Genomic DNA, 17263 nt, shown 5'->3' with positions numbered 1-17263 from the left:
GCTGATGATATCGTAAGCAGCTTTTGACGTTTGCCATATGCAGAGAAAGAGGGGCAACTTCTTCCTTCACATTACGCATACATGAAGGTCCATTTAATATGGCATTTAAACCGATTTGTTGTCTGGGGAAACGGAACTCAATGCGAGTTTACCTTTTGTTGCCTCCACAGCTCAGACGAGAAAAAATATAAAGCAGCATTGCCCCAGTTCCATTTCCAGTTGCAGTTCCTCAACATAATAATGTGTCTCAGGTCGAGTCGTCGAAACATTTTAATGAATCAAATGGCAAACGATGGCAGTTCTTGCTGATGTGGTGTTCCTTCCCTAAGCTATCGGTAATCGGCTAGCATTTCAATCGCGCGCTATGACACATCATCAAAGTTGGCATATTTCATTTCATTCGACATCGATATGCACGTAGTAAATCCTTCTTTGCGTGTTGCGTGTCAGAGTTCAATATGGCAAAAGCTGGCAAAAGCAACCAAAACACAATCAGAAACACAAACACAAACAACATTCAAGTGTTACACTCTACTCGATCTATAGAACGAATTTAGGAGCTACGAGAAGGGAGAAAGGAGCTGAGGGGGGGAGGGCAAAAGGGTAAGAAATTTTCATTTCATTTCGCGCGTCATTTGAGGCGGCGCCGCTTGAAATTGTTGCAATGTTGTTGCCATTGTTGTTGGGCCATTGATTGAAATCGCATAAAAACAAAGGCAGCTAGAAGCGTTCGAGCTGAGCGTGTTTGGGGTCGTCTGTAGTTGTAAGAGAAGGAGAACGAGCAAGAGGAAGGCGGAAGGCGGAAGGGGAGAAGTTGAGTTTGCGAGGCGTGCCTCGAGAGCTGGGCATAAAAATATATTCACAAGTTTTTCGCCGTTCGATATTACGAGTTGCGTTTCACCATTTGCCTTCGATTGGCTTCATTTTCGTAAAACTTTTGATTGTTTTTCGCGTTTCAATTTCTCGCTGCCCCTAATGACAGTCGAGCATGCCATGAAATATGAGTTGATTGCCACAGCCCCCAGTCAATTGACAGTAGACATCGATGTCTCGCACCATTGACGGGTTATAAACTATACCAAATGATGAAGGTTCGCTTTCTTTATTCTTTGATATTTTCCCCAAAATTTCGCACGTTCAACGTTCGAGTAGTCGACGCTAGCTCATTAGGTAGCGGCAATTACTTCTAATTAATGCCTTTGAAAAGCATAAAATTTTGTTAAATTTGTGCCCCTGCTTCGTGGCCTCGACTATGTGGCACACAGTCAGAGCCGACTTTGCCTCGGCGACATCCAGCGCCTTTTACCTTTCTTACACGCCAATTAACTCTGAACGCTCATTACAGACTGAGAGCTGGAAGCTGTGAGTTGGGTGGCTAGTTGTGTCACTCTTTGGTGCAACGGGGCGTATTAATTAGCCACTCGAAGCCACCGCCCATTCAACGCTCGACGTTCACGCTGCCAGGTAGACGTCACCATGACGTAGCTTCCAGCTTCTAGCTGCCAGTTGCCCCGCTTCAAATGTTTCATTTTGCAGGCACAGTTCAAAAACTGTCGTCTCCTCTCTCTCTCTCTTTCTTTCTCTCTCTTCCCCGCTCTCATCTCATTTCACGGCACTCGTCCTCAGCATCGTCGTTAGCATTACGTCAACTAATTGGCTTCATTTGGGGTTGCCTTGTGGCTGCCGTGCGACGTTTTCCTTTTGTCGACAACGACTGCAAGCGGGCAACGCTTGTATGTGTTTGTGTGTGTGTGTGTGCGGCAATCAGGATTTTCTAATTGGCAATGAAAAGCGCATAATTTATGAATATATCGCGCACTTATTTCATGCTACACTTAGCGAGAAATTTCCACATTCCTTCGCAAAGCTGATTGTTCTCTTTGGTAATTTGGGGCCAAAAAACAAAAGATCGATTATGTATATATGTACATACATACCGTATATGCTTCTGTGTTTAATAAAAACATAAATCGTTAAACGGGCAACAAAAAACGATGCACAAATGGCACTTTACACGTTGTTGCCAGTTAAAAGGAAAAGGAAATGAAATAAAATGAAATAAAGTAATGTCAGGAGTACAAAAAATATTCATCAGACCGCAATTCAGTTGGTTTTACTCGACGAGTCCAGTCGAGTGCCAAACTTTCGCCTTTTTTATTGCCCATTTTGGACATGCCGCAAAAAGTCAAAAATTGCATTTCGCCATATGCGATATGTATGTAGTTCTCTTATTGTTGTTGTTGTTGTTGTTATAGTGGTTATCACTACCACAATCTCAGTGTGTGTTTGTGTGTGTGCGTGCATCTGTTTGCGTTTTATTTTAATTTCCCACGACGGCACACGGGGCGTATGAAAAGCGGGGAATGCATTCTTCCCTTTCCCTTGCTCTATCTTCTTTTTGCTCTCTGCGCGTGCTTTCGCTCGTATGAAGCACTTTACATTTTACGTTAATGTAAAAATTGTGCAGTGATGTAAGCACGTCTTCCGCACTTCACTGCCTCGCATCCTGTTTGGCCAGCCAAACACATTCCATCTCAACCAAAACAAACCGGAACGCAGAGTCAGAGTCAGAGAGTCGTCACTCCGTGGTACCTGTGTGCATTTTAATAAAAACGAATTAAAATCTACACTAATAAGCTTTTATTATTTATGTTCATATTTATATTTATTCGTATTCGTTTTCGTATTCACAGTCGAATTCGCAGTCGCATTCTCACTCATATTTGTATGCATGTTGCAAATAAATTGCACTCGAAAAAGCAAGGTGCACATTCGCTCGCACATTAATATTTGTTCGTATATATATTTATATATGCAAGTGTGCACAGTCAATGTACTTAGCTTGATGTATGTACATATGTGTTCATTTGTGGGTTAGTTAGAGTGAGTACACTCACTCCTGAGTATGGGTAAATGTGTCACTGTGAAAATTGCTTTGTCAGCCTTCGCTCAGTGCCATCCAAAGTCGATCCACTCCTCACACAGTGACACACTCACATAGAGCATATACACACCCTGAGCACCCTGACGACACACATTCTCCTCCTCCATTCTCCATTCATATTATATAATTTTCCATATGCGGATTAGTCTTAAGCCCCAGAGCCGCCCACAGGGCCAACAACTTGCCAACTAACTGCAACCTCCATCAACACCGCCATCGCCACCGCCACCAAAACTAGCAGCGACATCAGCAGAAGCAACAACAACAACAGCAGCAGTTACATAAACCGCTTTCGTTGCGGCACTTTAGTTTGCGGCTTGAAGCTTCAAGCGCGACAGGAGCTTATCATTTGTTTGACAAGCATCAAACTGGCTTCCCCCTTCCTTATGCCTCCGCCCTTCTCCCTTCCTTGCTTCACTCGCATTTAGGTAAGATAAAAATGGGCACAATAATCTGCGTCTGCATCCCGCAACATACTGCACATCTGCTTCAAAATCCGATTATCATACTAGGCATTTGTATTAACTTTAATCTCTTAATGTCAGGAAGCGGTCGTTGCTTATCTTTTCTGATTAGAATATGAATAGCGGAACCAAATGAACTCAAGAATGTCTCATGGAATATGATACTTATTCTTATCTATTATGCATTAGAATCTCTCGAACATATTTATGTATTCTCTTTTACAAGCAACTATCTATTGTAATCAGCCGAAGCCGATAATGATTTGATTGTCAACGTACTCTCTCGCTTATCGCTCTCGCCTATCTATCCCAAACCGACTCGAACAGAGTGAGGCAATGATCATGTGCACAGAATTTAATGAGATAAGAGAAAGTAAATAATTGAAACATATATTTTTCTACAGTTTTCAATTCAAGTTTAAAATCTTTAAAGTAACTTTCTAGTATTATTTATAGCTCTCTCTGAATGTACTAGTTTTCAGCCTTGTCGGTACGCAAATTCCACACCGTTATCGACTGGGAAAAAGTTCTCTTTAGTCACCGAGATCGTGTATGGACAGGTTTCACAACTGGGATCCGAAGACGAGGCCACTTCATTGGCCTGTAAAGCCGAGCCCATTTCAACAAGTAGCCCAGAATTAGAGAATTTCGCCCGCACTATTTCGCCAATCAGATTGAATTTTCGCATATCCAAAAGCATTTTCCGAGCCAGTTTAGTAGGCGCGTCACCTTCGCTGATTCCATTCTTTAGCTTCACATACAGGCGGGAACTGAATCCAGTGCTGGTTTCCTCTGGAGGTGCGTTGGTGGTAGAGATTGAGGCAGCTACGGTGGTATATAAAATAAGTTTAGTTACCTACAAGCAAACTCTATTTAATCGAACTACTTACGAACTGCACTTTTCACTGAGATCAGCAACACCGCAAAGATCAAATATGAATTCATTTTACTGTCGAGCAGACGCGTTCCTATCGAGTAAAGAACTCAGAAGCGACTGAGGCGGCGTCAACAACAATGATGCTCAGCTACAAGCTCGTTATCAGCTATTGGTTGATAATTCTCAGGTCAGACTGTAACCTCAGTCAAGTAGGGAGAATCAGCTGGCGAGAAGCCAGCTGCCTAATGATGCATCTCCCGATGACGCCAGGCCTGTCGTTGGACAGTATTTCAACAGTCTTCTCAGTTTTTGGTAAAACGCAAAAGATTTTCGCTTATTATAGCAACCACTTCCCACTCCACTTCCCTCTCCTGCTGCTGCTTTCAGGGTCAGCCGGAACGTGAATTAAAATCAAGAACGTTAAATGATTTTTGCACGCTGCGATATCATCAAATTTCATGCACTATCAAAGTCAATTTCCTGTCAGCCTGCCAAGCAGATGAGAGCCAAGAGAGTGGGCGGACAATCGAGTGGGCGGGAGGGAAAGAGGCCAAATGCCTGCAGGGGGGAAAACACTCATCGAGTCTCGTCTTCGGGCCGGCGGCAGTCGCAAAAATAATTTATTCAACTGGATACCGTGGTCGCTGTCGGCGGTCGACAGTCGACAGTCGACGGTTGCTCCTCAGTATGCTCGCTGGTCGATGGCTGCCCTGCGGTTCATTGTCAGTTAAGCTTTTTAAAAGAAAACCACTTAGAATGTTGACATTATCCTTCACTTTCTATTTATTTTGTCATTTAATCAACTTCCTGCTTGACTGTCGTCATCGCCTCCGACATCGCGCTGATGTCGTTGCCTTGGCGCACCCTCCTTCGCTCCCTTGTGAACTGATTTGCATACCAAGTTTGCCAACTGTGGTGGCCACCATGAGGTGGCGCCGCATCTTGAGATGGACACAGTGCCACACACACACCCACACACACAGCTTCTCGCTTCTCTTCTGTTGTCGCCAGTATTTGTCCTTCTCCATTGCGCCGTCTGCGCCAATCAGTCAACGGGACGAGGCCATTGCTCAGCCAGTTGATGCTCCTGTTTCACTTCTCTGCTTCCCATGCTTCCCCTGCTCCCCCCGCTAGCTAGGCAAATAAAAATTGCTTTTTGCCGCATAACCTGTGCGCCGCCAACCCCAAACCATCCCCTTCTTCCTCTTCTTGTTGCCCATCAATGGATAGAGTCAATTTGATAGCTGACTGAACGACTTGCCGTCGGCCTGGGCCTCGTCCTGTCGTCCTATCGTCCTGTCTTCCTGTCTTGTATGGCATTTTTCGCATAGACTGACTGACTGAGTCAGTAGCTTGCTCATTTGGCGTTATTAAAGCAATTCTATGAATATTTTAAACGCTTTGTTTGAACGCCGCCAAATGTCGTTGAGTGTGGGCCCATAAAAGGTTTAGTATTTCGCTCCCGCTCCGAACGCTGAGGAAATGCACAAAAGGCGGCGGCCACAAAAGCAGACTCGAGGGCAAATATTACGATGAGTATGTAAATAATGCGGCAGTGATGGGTATCTTGCATTCTATTCTCTTCTCTGGCTTTAGCTGCTGTTAAGTCGGTCAGGCTGGGACTAAGTAACTGTAGCTGAAAACATTAAGTGAGTGGGTGGCTAAGAGGGGAAGGGGGTTGAGAGAATGGCACATTATGAGTTGAAAGCATGCCGAACATAAGCCGCATTTGGGCAATCAGACGAATAAGGGAATGGCCATTGAATGGCCTTTTGTTTAAGCACGAAAATGCTTTTAATTTGCCACTTTTCCCCACAACAAATACACAGTACTTATTTATTTCTAAAAACGCACACAAAAAAATACGAATACACTAAAGTCGAAGAAAAGCCGCACACAAAGCGCTCAGCAGTGAATTTTCTTTTTCTTTTGTTTATGAGGAGCAGTCGCAGTTTTAATAAGTCGACTCGAGAGCACTTAAAGACGAGAAGGAACATTTACTGAGAATGTTGCGAATGCTAGAATGGGGCGAAAATATGATAACAAACTTTGTTGTTGCAATTGCAACTGCCACTCATGACTTAATGCTGAAATAATTACGAGAGAAAGTTGATTTTGCAGTGCTTTGAGAGCTGTTGCGTTTCGCAAAACTATTCGCCAAACAAGCTGAGCTCAAGCACATGACGCCCCAATAAACTGCGAGTAGAGAGAGAGGCAACTACACTCGCAGCTCTTGAATTGATTAAATATGTAAAAAGTTATGAGAGAAGGGCATGGATAACTCTGTGTACAGCCGAGTTAATTAGAAGTCTATTGATAGAGCCTGAATTGCAGCTAATGTCGAAAAAGGTTTCGGTTGGCAATTTGAGCCACAATGCACCCAGAATGGAGTGAGTGCATTTATTAATTAAAATGCCACAAAAACGCCAACGTAAACAGAGAGACAGAGAGACAAAGAGGCAGAGACAGAAAGAGGGAGATAGAATGTGGTACTAATTATCGTTAGGCAAGTGCCCATCAAAAGCAGACCATCATCATTCAATGATTGCAGTGTTTGTTAGTTTAATTATGCGCACAACTACACACACAAAATACACACACACACACATACTCGGTGATGGGACAAGTATCAAGTCAAGCCTCATCGAGCTGTGTGCGGTTTGTTATCATTCACAATATTTCGCTGCGTTTGTCGTAATAATTGAAAAACATTCGTTCAGCCACAAAAACACAACACAGCAAACACCATCAGCAACATGGCTAACATAAACAACGCTGTCAACTAGCATAATTTTTGTTCAATTCGGCCACAGGTATTTGGCATTTGCATTTGCATTTGATTTGTATTTTTTAATTAGGCTTCGAGTGGCCTGTGGCTTGATGACCACCATAAATGAATGAACACATGTCTATCTCTGATATTGCATTTGTAATCGCGAATAGTGAATCGCGAATCATTTTGGTCAACGCTCTTTTGCATTTAATTCAAATTTGAGGTCAGTCCATTAACTTGTCGCTTCTCCACGCGGTATCAAAAGTGTTTATTCAGTTTGAATCCATTGGCAGCTCGTTAAATTGCATTATCTGCATGAAGTTATCTCAGCTGCAACTATGATTGCAGACGCAGACACAGACTCGACTCTCGGTTGAAGACGTCTGCTTAAGTTAGACATATGTAAATATGTAGCAACAAAATGAGAAGAAAAACAAACTGACAAAATCCAATCAACGTTCTCTTTTTTTCTAATCAGCAAAGTATAAAGTAAATTCAATTACGCGGCGAACAGCAGCTACTTTGTAAATCCCCAGGATCACACGGCTGCCGCACGCTGCGTGTGTGTGAGTGTGTCGTTATTTACATATACTCTCAAGTGTGTGTGTGTGTATGTGGGTGTGTGGGAAGGGGTCTGCGTAGGCGTGAGTGCATGTGTGAGTGCGAAATTTGTCCCAAAAGAAATTTTGAAAATAAATAGAATTCCGCTAAAGTCAAAGCGAAGTAAGCAAGCGGGGTAGCGGGGTAGAGTGAGGGGGATGGAGAGATCTGTCCGGGTGCGCTCTCGGATCCATGGCAACTAATCAGAAATTCCGTCTCATGCGCGACCATTTCCACGACGCGCTGCGACGCGTCTCACACAAAAAAAAACGAGTACTCGAAAGCCGTCAGACGGCGGGTCGAGGGGACAGATGAGCTGACGGACAGTCGCAGGGATGCAGGAGAGAGACGAGGGGGAGAGTCAGAGGTACTAAGAGGCAGCCCAGCAAAAGCAGCTCCTGCTCCGGGATTATGCAAAATTCAATTTGCAACTTAAATGTGTTTATTTTGCGTTATGCTGGGGCAATTTTTATTTTCACTGAAAATGAGGGATTTACTTACCAGTGAGGCCGATACGCTGCGATGCGATGCGCGCCAAGTAGAGCAGAGGAGATTGAGCTGGAGCTGGAGCACGAACTGAACACAACAGAACAGAACAGAACCCTACCAGAAGGCAACCAAGCAGGCAACCAATGAGCTTCACCGCCATCAATTTTCCAATCTTATTGAGCGTTTAAAAGTGTGTGCCGACTCATCGTCGTCGTCGTCGGATGAAGCGACATCGTTTGGTTTGCCGGCGTAAATTGCTGATTTACAAACAAAATGTGATTTTCACCAGTTCAGCCTCAGTGCTCCTTTTTCCATCTCCCTCCTACGCTCCCTGAAAGAGGTTCCAAGACCGCTTTTTATGATGGCAAGCGACATAAACAGTTTGCTGCTCCCTTTGCATAATAAAAGAACTGAAAAGAAACAAAACACAAATGTTGAAGAGGGGTCGGAGGAAATTGGGAAAAAAGGGAAGCGGTAGTGATAAAGTCTAAAGACAAATTGTCAAATTGAATTTGATAGTGAATTTGGTTTCCGTTTATTTAATTTTACGAGCCTCTCTAGCCAATCAAGATCATCGAACAGCTTCCGTCCGACTCAGAAAACATCATCAACGCAGAGCGGTAAACATTTTGACACACTGTCAGCTGCGAGTTTGTGGCACAAGGTTTTCCACATTTCAGATTTCAGATTTCATATCGCACTTTTAATTACGTGTCAGTCAGTCAGAGTCAGCCTAGGAAGTCTTTAGCGACAGGAACAACAAACACTAGGAATTAACATTCAAAACGCTGCCAAAGTTTTTGGGGTACCAGGGATTCGCATAATTTATGCCGCCACTGTAATTTGAAAAGCGCCTCACTCGATCTGGGGCTCTAATGAATGTCACCGCCATTGCGCCGCAAATGACAGTTGAATGGGAATTTAGTTTTAAACAAAGAGCAACCTCTCTCCCTTACCTCCCACTCATGCCACAGCCTACAAGGAAAATGTTTTAGTTGCCGCACGCAAATTAGCTGAATAAAACTTTTGCCCGCCGGACACTTGGCAAAGCGGATGCTGGGAAAAGCAGGGGAAAGCTGGGTGTGTGTGTGTGTGCCGTCTTGAACTCTGATAGGCCCTCAGTCAGGGAGCGCAGCTCAAATGAATATTTGATGGCACTGCGAGGAAACAAATTAAAAGCGCTGGCAAAAGCTTGTTGCATACTTTATGACGCTAATTTAGGTAGAACAGCAAACGACACTAGCCAGGGCTATAACCAAAGCACAGGCCAATGACAGAGCCGAAGGAGACGGAGACGGAGATGGAGACGGCAACGAAGGCGGAAACTGAAACTGTTTCTGAGACTGAGACCTAGTTTATGAAGCGGGGCAATGTTGCAAAACTTAAGACCTTTTGCCCCCCCATTCAGGCTGCTTGTTTATGCACGCACATTAATTTCAAAGGGCTGCTGCAGCGGCCAAATGGTGGCAGAGTGTGGAAGCGGGGGAGGGGGTGGCTGAAGGGTAGCGGGTAGCAAGTGCAAGAGGCAGTTGGCCAACAAAGCCTCAAACCACCAACCACATTTCAATGTTGCAAATTTTGTCGCTACAACTAAATGCTTTTAAGTGCATTTCCCTGTTACCAGCCCTGTGGCCAAGGATGTCAGGGCAGGGAATGGCGTGGAGAGAGGGTGGTCTTAAGTTGACCCCTTCCCAAAAAAATGGGATGCGATGGCTGCTGTGCAACATGCCCGAAAATATGGCTGCAGGGCATTTGGAAAAGTGCGGTTGAGCAAGACAAACAAACTAACAAACTCTGAGGAACAACGAAACTGAGAAACAAACGAGCTTTGCATGTCAAATGACAGCTCGAGGTGTGTGTCTGTGTGTGTGTGGCAGAGTTGAAAGTTGAAAGTTGCCAGTTGCAAGTTATGAGCAGCAACGCGATGTACAAACGAGCGCACACTGTGCGTATGCGTAATGCCGCGAGATGCCCGATAAATTCAGCGATTAAGCGGCATCAATTAAAAGCGACGTCTGCCTGCCAGGACTCGACTTGATCCCCAGCTCAGTTCGCAGTCTCTCGCTCTCTCGGTGTCTCCGTCTGTCTCGCTGTCCTCCCTTTTGGGCCATTCACTCTACACTCATGAATATTCATACGCTATTTATGTAAATGCCCATTGCACACTTTTGATAATGTGTCGCGTTTTAATTATGAATTAATTGCGAATGATTTCAACATCATGCATTTTAATTGACATGCCATTGTGTGGCGATCTATCTGTAAGGTGTCACACTCTCCCACATACACACACACACACACACACACACTCGCATTTGCACTCACACTCACAGCAATACCGCACAATGGCAGAGAACCACACACATAATTTATCACACGAAGCCCGTCAATGGAGACATGGCCAGAGCGGAGGGGAAACGATGACAGGGGAAGCACTAGGGAAAGGGTATAGAAAGAGGAAGAAGGAGAGAGAGAGAGAGAGAGGAAGAGGGAGACAGAGAGTGAGAGGCAGGGCCATTGTGGTCGCTGCTCGTTTCAATCAATTTCATTCGTTATCGTTATTGACATTTTGTAATTTAATCGTGTGCTTTGTCGCTTGTGCCCGTCACACACATACACACACATACGCTATGTAACACACACACACACACATACGCGAGTGACATGGCTGCACTTAACTTTATCAGCTTGTTCGGCCATCGCTTGGCTTGAATGCCACTTTTTCGTGCTTTATTCATTTCGTGGCTGCAAAAATGAAAAGGCAAACAGCAGACATTGTCAATGGCTTGTTGTTGTTGTTGTTGTTATCCTTGTTGCTTTTGGCCGTGTCAATGACAGCGACCAGCACAAACGATGGCAACATGTCAACAAACTATCGCTGTTCCTGCTGCTGCTGCTGCTGCTGCATGCATTCAGGCAATTCATAATGGCCGCAATAAACCAATGACACAGCCAGTCCCGTCCCGTTCCCCCTTTTCTCCAGATGAAACCACAACTATACTAATTAGCAAAAGGTGCCAAGATAAAAAGTAGAGTATGCGCCAAGCCGGAATGGACAACTCGCGAAAGACACAACATCCGAGCTGTGCCTGGTTTTTGGTTGTTGGTTGGGAAAGCGGAAAGTGGAAAGCGGAAAACCGCAGCCACATGTTGCCTCTTGCCTTGATTTTTGTGGTGCCCCGAGTGTGTGAATGGTTGTTGCGTTGTTGCGTTCTTGCTGCGAGTGCTTAAAATCTCATTTAGCCAGAGAAGAGCTCTGACATCCACACAGCTGTGACCTCGTCTGTGCTTCATCCCTTCTGCATTTGCTCTTTTTGGCTGGAGTTTTAATATAAAATGTAAATTTACACCAAACTACTTTATGGCTATTATTTGTCTAGTATTTTTTCTGCAAGCCTGGCAAACTATTTCTCCACAGTTTAACAGATACGCTTTAAAAGAAATAAACTTTATTGTATTGGTAGCTCTTAAAGTGTTGTTCAAATGTTTGAAAGTCCTTGAAGAAAAAGGCGAGTGAAAGCTAATAAAAAGTCATCAAAGAGTTCATAATATAATTCAACAAAAAATACTTTGAAGAAGGTCGCGTTAAGTGTCACAAAGTGTCCAAGCATTTCGTCCATTCCCCAGACTCCTCTTTGCTTAGGGTATTTACTCCAGTGTAAGCACTCGCAACCTGTTTTACTGTTATACATATTTGCAGCTGCTGTCGGGTCAACCGCAGGAAAGCATTAAAACATTTGTGTGGGTCATAATGAAACTTGATTTCTCCTTGGGCTGACAGCCTCATATTTTAATTAAATTATGCAGAGCTGCTCATGGGCTCAAAGTTGTCCAAGTAACGTCCAACGTCCAGTGTTGCCACAACCACATCCACTTCTTCTATTTCTTGTCGTTCTCGCTGCGCCCAAATTCTGCTGCTGCTGATTTGGGATTCAATTACGTCCCAGCATATGACTTTTGAATTAAATGACCTGAAAACTGTGTCTGTGTCTGCGTCTTGTCCCTTTCCTTGGCTGACACTCGACTAACAAACACATTTTACGAGCTAATCAACGTAGGTAATGGCCAAATTAGAGTTGGTCACAAAATTGTAAGACAACTGCCCTTTTGCTTTTGCCGAGGGGCGGATAATGGCCGTGATCAAGTGAGTCCAACTGTCGCTTGACTTATCAAAGTCGCAGTGCTTGAGCTAAGCCAACTTGCGAATGCTCTTATCGTGTTCTCTTTTCAGTGGAGAGCTAAGCATAAACATGAGAGTATTTATTTCTTTGTTGTCCCCAATACTCTGCTCATATTTGCGGTCATGCGGTGTCACAGGGAGAATAAGCAATAAAAAAATAGACAAGACACTGCATGTGTGTGTGTGTGCATACTGTGTACACATTTAATCGTAAACCTGGCAATAGAATCATAGAGGACAGAGGACACAGTTGTGGCCCTATAACCATATGGCCGTATGGCCGCGTGGCCTTGTTGCCTTGTGGCTAGCTGCAAATGAAGCACTATGGAATAAATGTGAACTTTTCGCAAACTATGAAGTTTTATACTGCCCAATTTTCTATTAAACATGCATTACTAATGTTGTGTTATATATGCTTATAAAGCATATTATTATGTTGCAAAATATTTTAGCTTGAAAATATCATTTAAAATGTATTAAAAAGAAGCGTATGGAAAACTTGCTCCAAAAGTGAACAAAGGAAATCTTTAAACAAATTAAAGTTTAGTCCAACAAATCATTTTCAAGAATACTTTCACACTATGTAAATTTTAAAATTCGCTAATATCCATCAATTGCTATTATGACACGTTTCGCAACAAATGAATATTTACCCCATAGTGCAATAGTCCCCAAGGGAGCTAATCAGCAGAACAACAACAACACACACACATACATATGTATACACGTATGACCCGCTGGAGTGTCATTCTCATAGAGAAACCCGACGGTCATTCGGTTGGGTAGTCACTACGTCAGTCAGTCAGTCAGACAGTCAGTCGCTGCCTCTGCCTCTGCTGCTGCTGCTGCTGGCTGCACAAAAAGCACACACAAAATGACAATTTTTCCAGCGATTCCGTTTCAACAACACCAGCAACAACAATAACAACACTAAAAACAGCCACCACAAGCGTAACAACAACAACAACGCAGTCGACAAAGATGAGTCAAAAAGTAAACTTGAAAAAAGAACGCAAAGCGTATAAAATGAAGTGGCAAAACGTAAACTACGACTACGGCAATATGTTCGTGTACATGTGTGTGTGTGTGTGTGTGTGTGTGTGACTATATGAGTTTGTATTTTTATTTGTTTTCTGTTGTTATTACGGCTCCATTGCGTTTAGATGGAGATTAAGTCGCATGCCCTCTCTCTCCGTCTCTCTCTTCCTTTTACACTCCTCTCCGCAGCTCTGTTTCTTTTTCTGCTTCTATGCCCCCCTCGAGTCGCTTGCTATCACCACAACTAGTCTCTTACGCCTTTGCTGTTGTTGTTTTTACCAATTTTTTGTGCTTTATGAGCAGTTTATTTGCCGTCAGTATATGGATGTGTGTAACCGTGTGAGTGTGCTTCTGTATATGTATGTGTATTCCTGCCAAGGGCCATATAGGATGATTGTATGAACAAACGAGCGAGAGTCGAGAAAATAAGATAACAGCAGCGCAGTGGCATTTGTTGTTATTTTATACCCATTGAAAATAACTTACAAGGGGTTGTATAATATGGCAGAGATCTGTAGAGATCTATGTAATTTCAGTTTCCTCTATAATAACTTATTGCCAATTAATTAAGTTCGAACATTTGCAAGAGCTTAAAATCCGATCGCATATAAAATTAAATCAAAACTTTCTTATCATTAGCAGCAACGCTTAATCGCACATACACATACACAAGCACACCTAAGCTGAGAAATCTTTCTGAAGCTCTGCCGTTTGACCACGCCCATACTAATTGGTTGGTCCGCCGTCTAGCCCCACTCTTTTATACATATGTATATGTATATATATGTATATGTATATGTACATATTTTTCAAAGAGTTTTATTTAAATTTCTGGCATGCGATTTTCTCATACAATAGATAACATGCTATGCATTGAAATTCAGCGCAACTCTTGAGTAAGAACTGCACAACTGTTAAAAAATCTTTGTAAAGCCCTCCAAACCATGCCCACTTATTAAGTCTGCCCACACTAATATCGAGGTCCACCGTCTAATCAAACACATTGGTAAGCATTTGGAAGGCTTTCTTCAAAATTTTTGGCATCGACTTTTTCGCACTTTTGCATAAATTGATTAACAGCGGCTTACTCTGTTCATTTGCTGCTATTCTACATATCTACTTAACAGCAGTTGATTAGAAGCGCACACAGACACACTCACACATATCCATCATAGCTGGGCAATCTTTCTGAAGCTTCGCCGTCCGACCACGCCCACTTAGAAGATCCGCCCACTCCAATGTCTCGGTCCGCCGCCTAGTCAAACACTTTGGCATGCGGTTGAAAGGCTTTCTTCAAAATTTTTGGCATCGACTTTTTCGCACTTTTGCATAAATTGATTAACAGCGGCTTACTCTGTTAATTTGCTGCTATTCTACATATCTACTTAACAGCAGTTGCTTAGAAGCGCACACAAACACACCCACACATACCCATATCTGCTGGGCAATCTTTCTGAAGCATTGCAGTCCAACCCCGCCCATTTATTAGGTCCGTCCACTCTAATGTCTCGGTCCGCCGCCTAGTCAAACACTTTGACATACATTTGAAAGGCATTTAGCTAAATTTTTGGCATCGACTTTTTCGCCCTTTTGCATAAATTGATTAATAGCGGTTTACTCTGTTAATTCGTCGACATTCTGCATGTATATTAAACAGCAGTTTATTAGAAGCGCACACAAACACACCCACACATATCTATATCTGCTGGACAATCTTTCTGAAGCTGTGCTGTCCGACCACGCCCATTTATTAGGTCCGCCCTCACTAATATCTTGGTCCGCCGCCTAGTCAAACATATTGGCATACATTTGGCAGCCTTTTTCTTACATTTTTGGCAAGTCATTTGTAACGATCATCTGCAATGCCTTGATGAGAATCTCAACTGTTGAGTAGAAGTTATACAACTGTTGAGGACGACATTCACATTTAAGGTAGGCAATCTTTGTGAAGCTCTAGTGCTTGACCACGCCCTTTTAGAAGGTCCGCCCACATTAATATCTTGGTCCGCCGCCTAATCAAACACACACACATACACTTGACACACATACATACAAATTTTTGGCATTGACTTTTTTACAACTCATTATAAGAAGCTTTAGGCTGTGACTGTGACTCAGTCACTACTGATCTTTACGAAGCTAACCTGTCTGACCACGCCCACTAAACTGGGCACGTTACACTATTACCTGCGTCCGCCTCCTAGCCTTACACTTTCACATACATATGTATGTTACATTCTGCACAAATGCAGTTAAACTTGTAGCAATGTCTTTTTCGCACTTAAATAATTTTCTATAATTTATTTCGATATCATCGCTAAGCAATACAATATGTAGAAAGCTACAATATGAATCATAATTTGATCGTAAGAAACAGGGTATCTCTGCGTACTGCATTTGTACTTTTGTGTGTGTGTGTCTGTTTCCGCAGTAACAAATGAAAACTGTGAAAAAAATAAAGCGGCAAAATGAAAATATTGTATGCATATTACACGCGCGCCGCTGCTTGACTATTATATTGCTTTTTCAGCGACGGAGCGAAAGGAGTTGAGGGGGGCGGTCGATGGCCATTCGAGCGCTTTTATTAGTCACTGTCGCACACACACACACTCACAGAGGGAACACACACATACACACTCCACCTCGCTCATCTGATGCTCGTGAAGTTGCTCCCCAATGTGCCATCGAGCAAAACACTCTTGATGTGTTTGCTGATAAGGCCACAATGCTATATTTTTTGTGTTGCCTCCTTTTTTGGTTTTTTGTTTTTGCTTTTGTTTTTGTTGTGCAACTTTGGCATAAAGTAAATGTATTAAAAATACACACAGGCATATTTACATACATACCTATGAAGCTAGCGAAATGGCCTGACTATGCAAGTTTAGCTTCCTCTTTCTCTTTCTCTCTTCCTCTTTCTCTTTCTGGCTGTTGTCGCGAATTCTGGCGAATAATAATTGCACATTCAAAACATGGCGTAGAAAAAATAGCAAAAACATATGCCAAGTAGAAAATATGTTTAGTGCTATAAAAATGAAAGCAGTCCACGTGTCACAGTGTGTATGTGTGTGCGTATACTTACATATGTGCATGAGTGTGAGTGTGCTACACATAAAAGAAAATTGACTGCGAATATTATATTTCCCTTGCGAAATGTCCGCCCACAGAGCTCGCTTTCTTTGTTGCTTTTACGCTGCTTCATTCTTTGTCTGTCTTGTGATTATGTTTCTTTTATCGCTGATTTTTGCGTTGTGCAAAATTTTTAATTTAGATTTAAGCCCCCTTCCCCGCGATTCCTCCAAGTCTAAAGCTGTTTGTGTGTATAAGTTTTGTCGTATTTTCGCCGGGCCAAGTGACAATGACAGCAGCTACAGCAGCAGCAGAGCCATTCAAGGCGTGGCAATGTCGAGGATTTATGCCTGGCTTTGTGCCGGCGACACAGTGAGTGCGAAATAGCACTGGCCGTGGTTATAGCCTCGCTGGCGAATCGCAGTCAAAGAATGCAAAACCAAAACAATACACAACAACAGTGCAGTACAGTTTAGTTGCGTTCAACTAGAGACGGCAAAGTCTCGTGACTGCAGCTTGAACTAAATACATAAATATACATATATGTACATGCATATGTTGGAGAATTAAAGCTATTTACAATGTATTGATAAATAGCTGAAGAATATGTTATAATTTCTGCTCATATTTGTTAAATTTGTAATATATGTACGTACATATGTATGTATGTATGTACATATATTCTACATACAACTCTGAAGTTTGAAATAGCAGTGCGACAGAAACAAAACTACATAACGGTTTTTTTTTGCATATTCCTTTTTGTTAGTTGATCGCTTGCACGTGTCTGCCTCACGCCACGTCCCAGAAGAGAAGAGTGACCAGACCTAGC

General features: G+C 42.9%; 2 protein-coding genes across 2 annotated transcripts in view; one reads left to right on the top strand and one right to left on the bottom strand.

Moving 5' to 3' along the window:
- LOC133850839 (uncharacterized) overlaps positions 1–17263 on the top strand; it is a 47901-nt gene that overhangs the window by 15359 nt on the left and 15279 nt on the right. The window lies entirely within an intron of this gene.
- LOC133843118 (uncharacterized) lies at positions 3733–4410 on the bottom strand. Its single transcript, XM_062276533.1, has 2 exons — positions 4299–4410; positions 3733–4233 (listed from the first exon to the last, which is right to left on the bottom strand). The coding sequence occupies exons 1-2, from the start codon at positions 4351–4353 to the stop codon at positions 3887–3889; spliced, it is 402 nt and encodes a 133-aa protein (XP_062132517.1). The 5' UTR covers positions 4354–4410; the 3' UTR covers positions 3733–3886.

This window comes from Drosophila sulfurigaster, chromosome 2L, assembly GCF_023558435.1.
Source record: "Drosophila sulfurigaster albostrigata strain 15112-1811.04 chromosome 2L, ASM2355843v2, whole genome shotgun sequence".
Classification (NCBI taxonomy): Eukaryota; Metazoa; Arthropoda; class Insecta; order Diptera; family Drosophilidae; genus Drosophila; species Drosophila sulfurigaster.
Note: the sequence above shows the minus strand (reverse complement) of the source record. Positions and strands in the feature narration are given on the sequence as shown.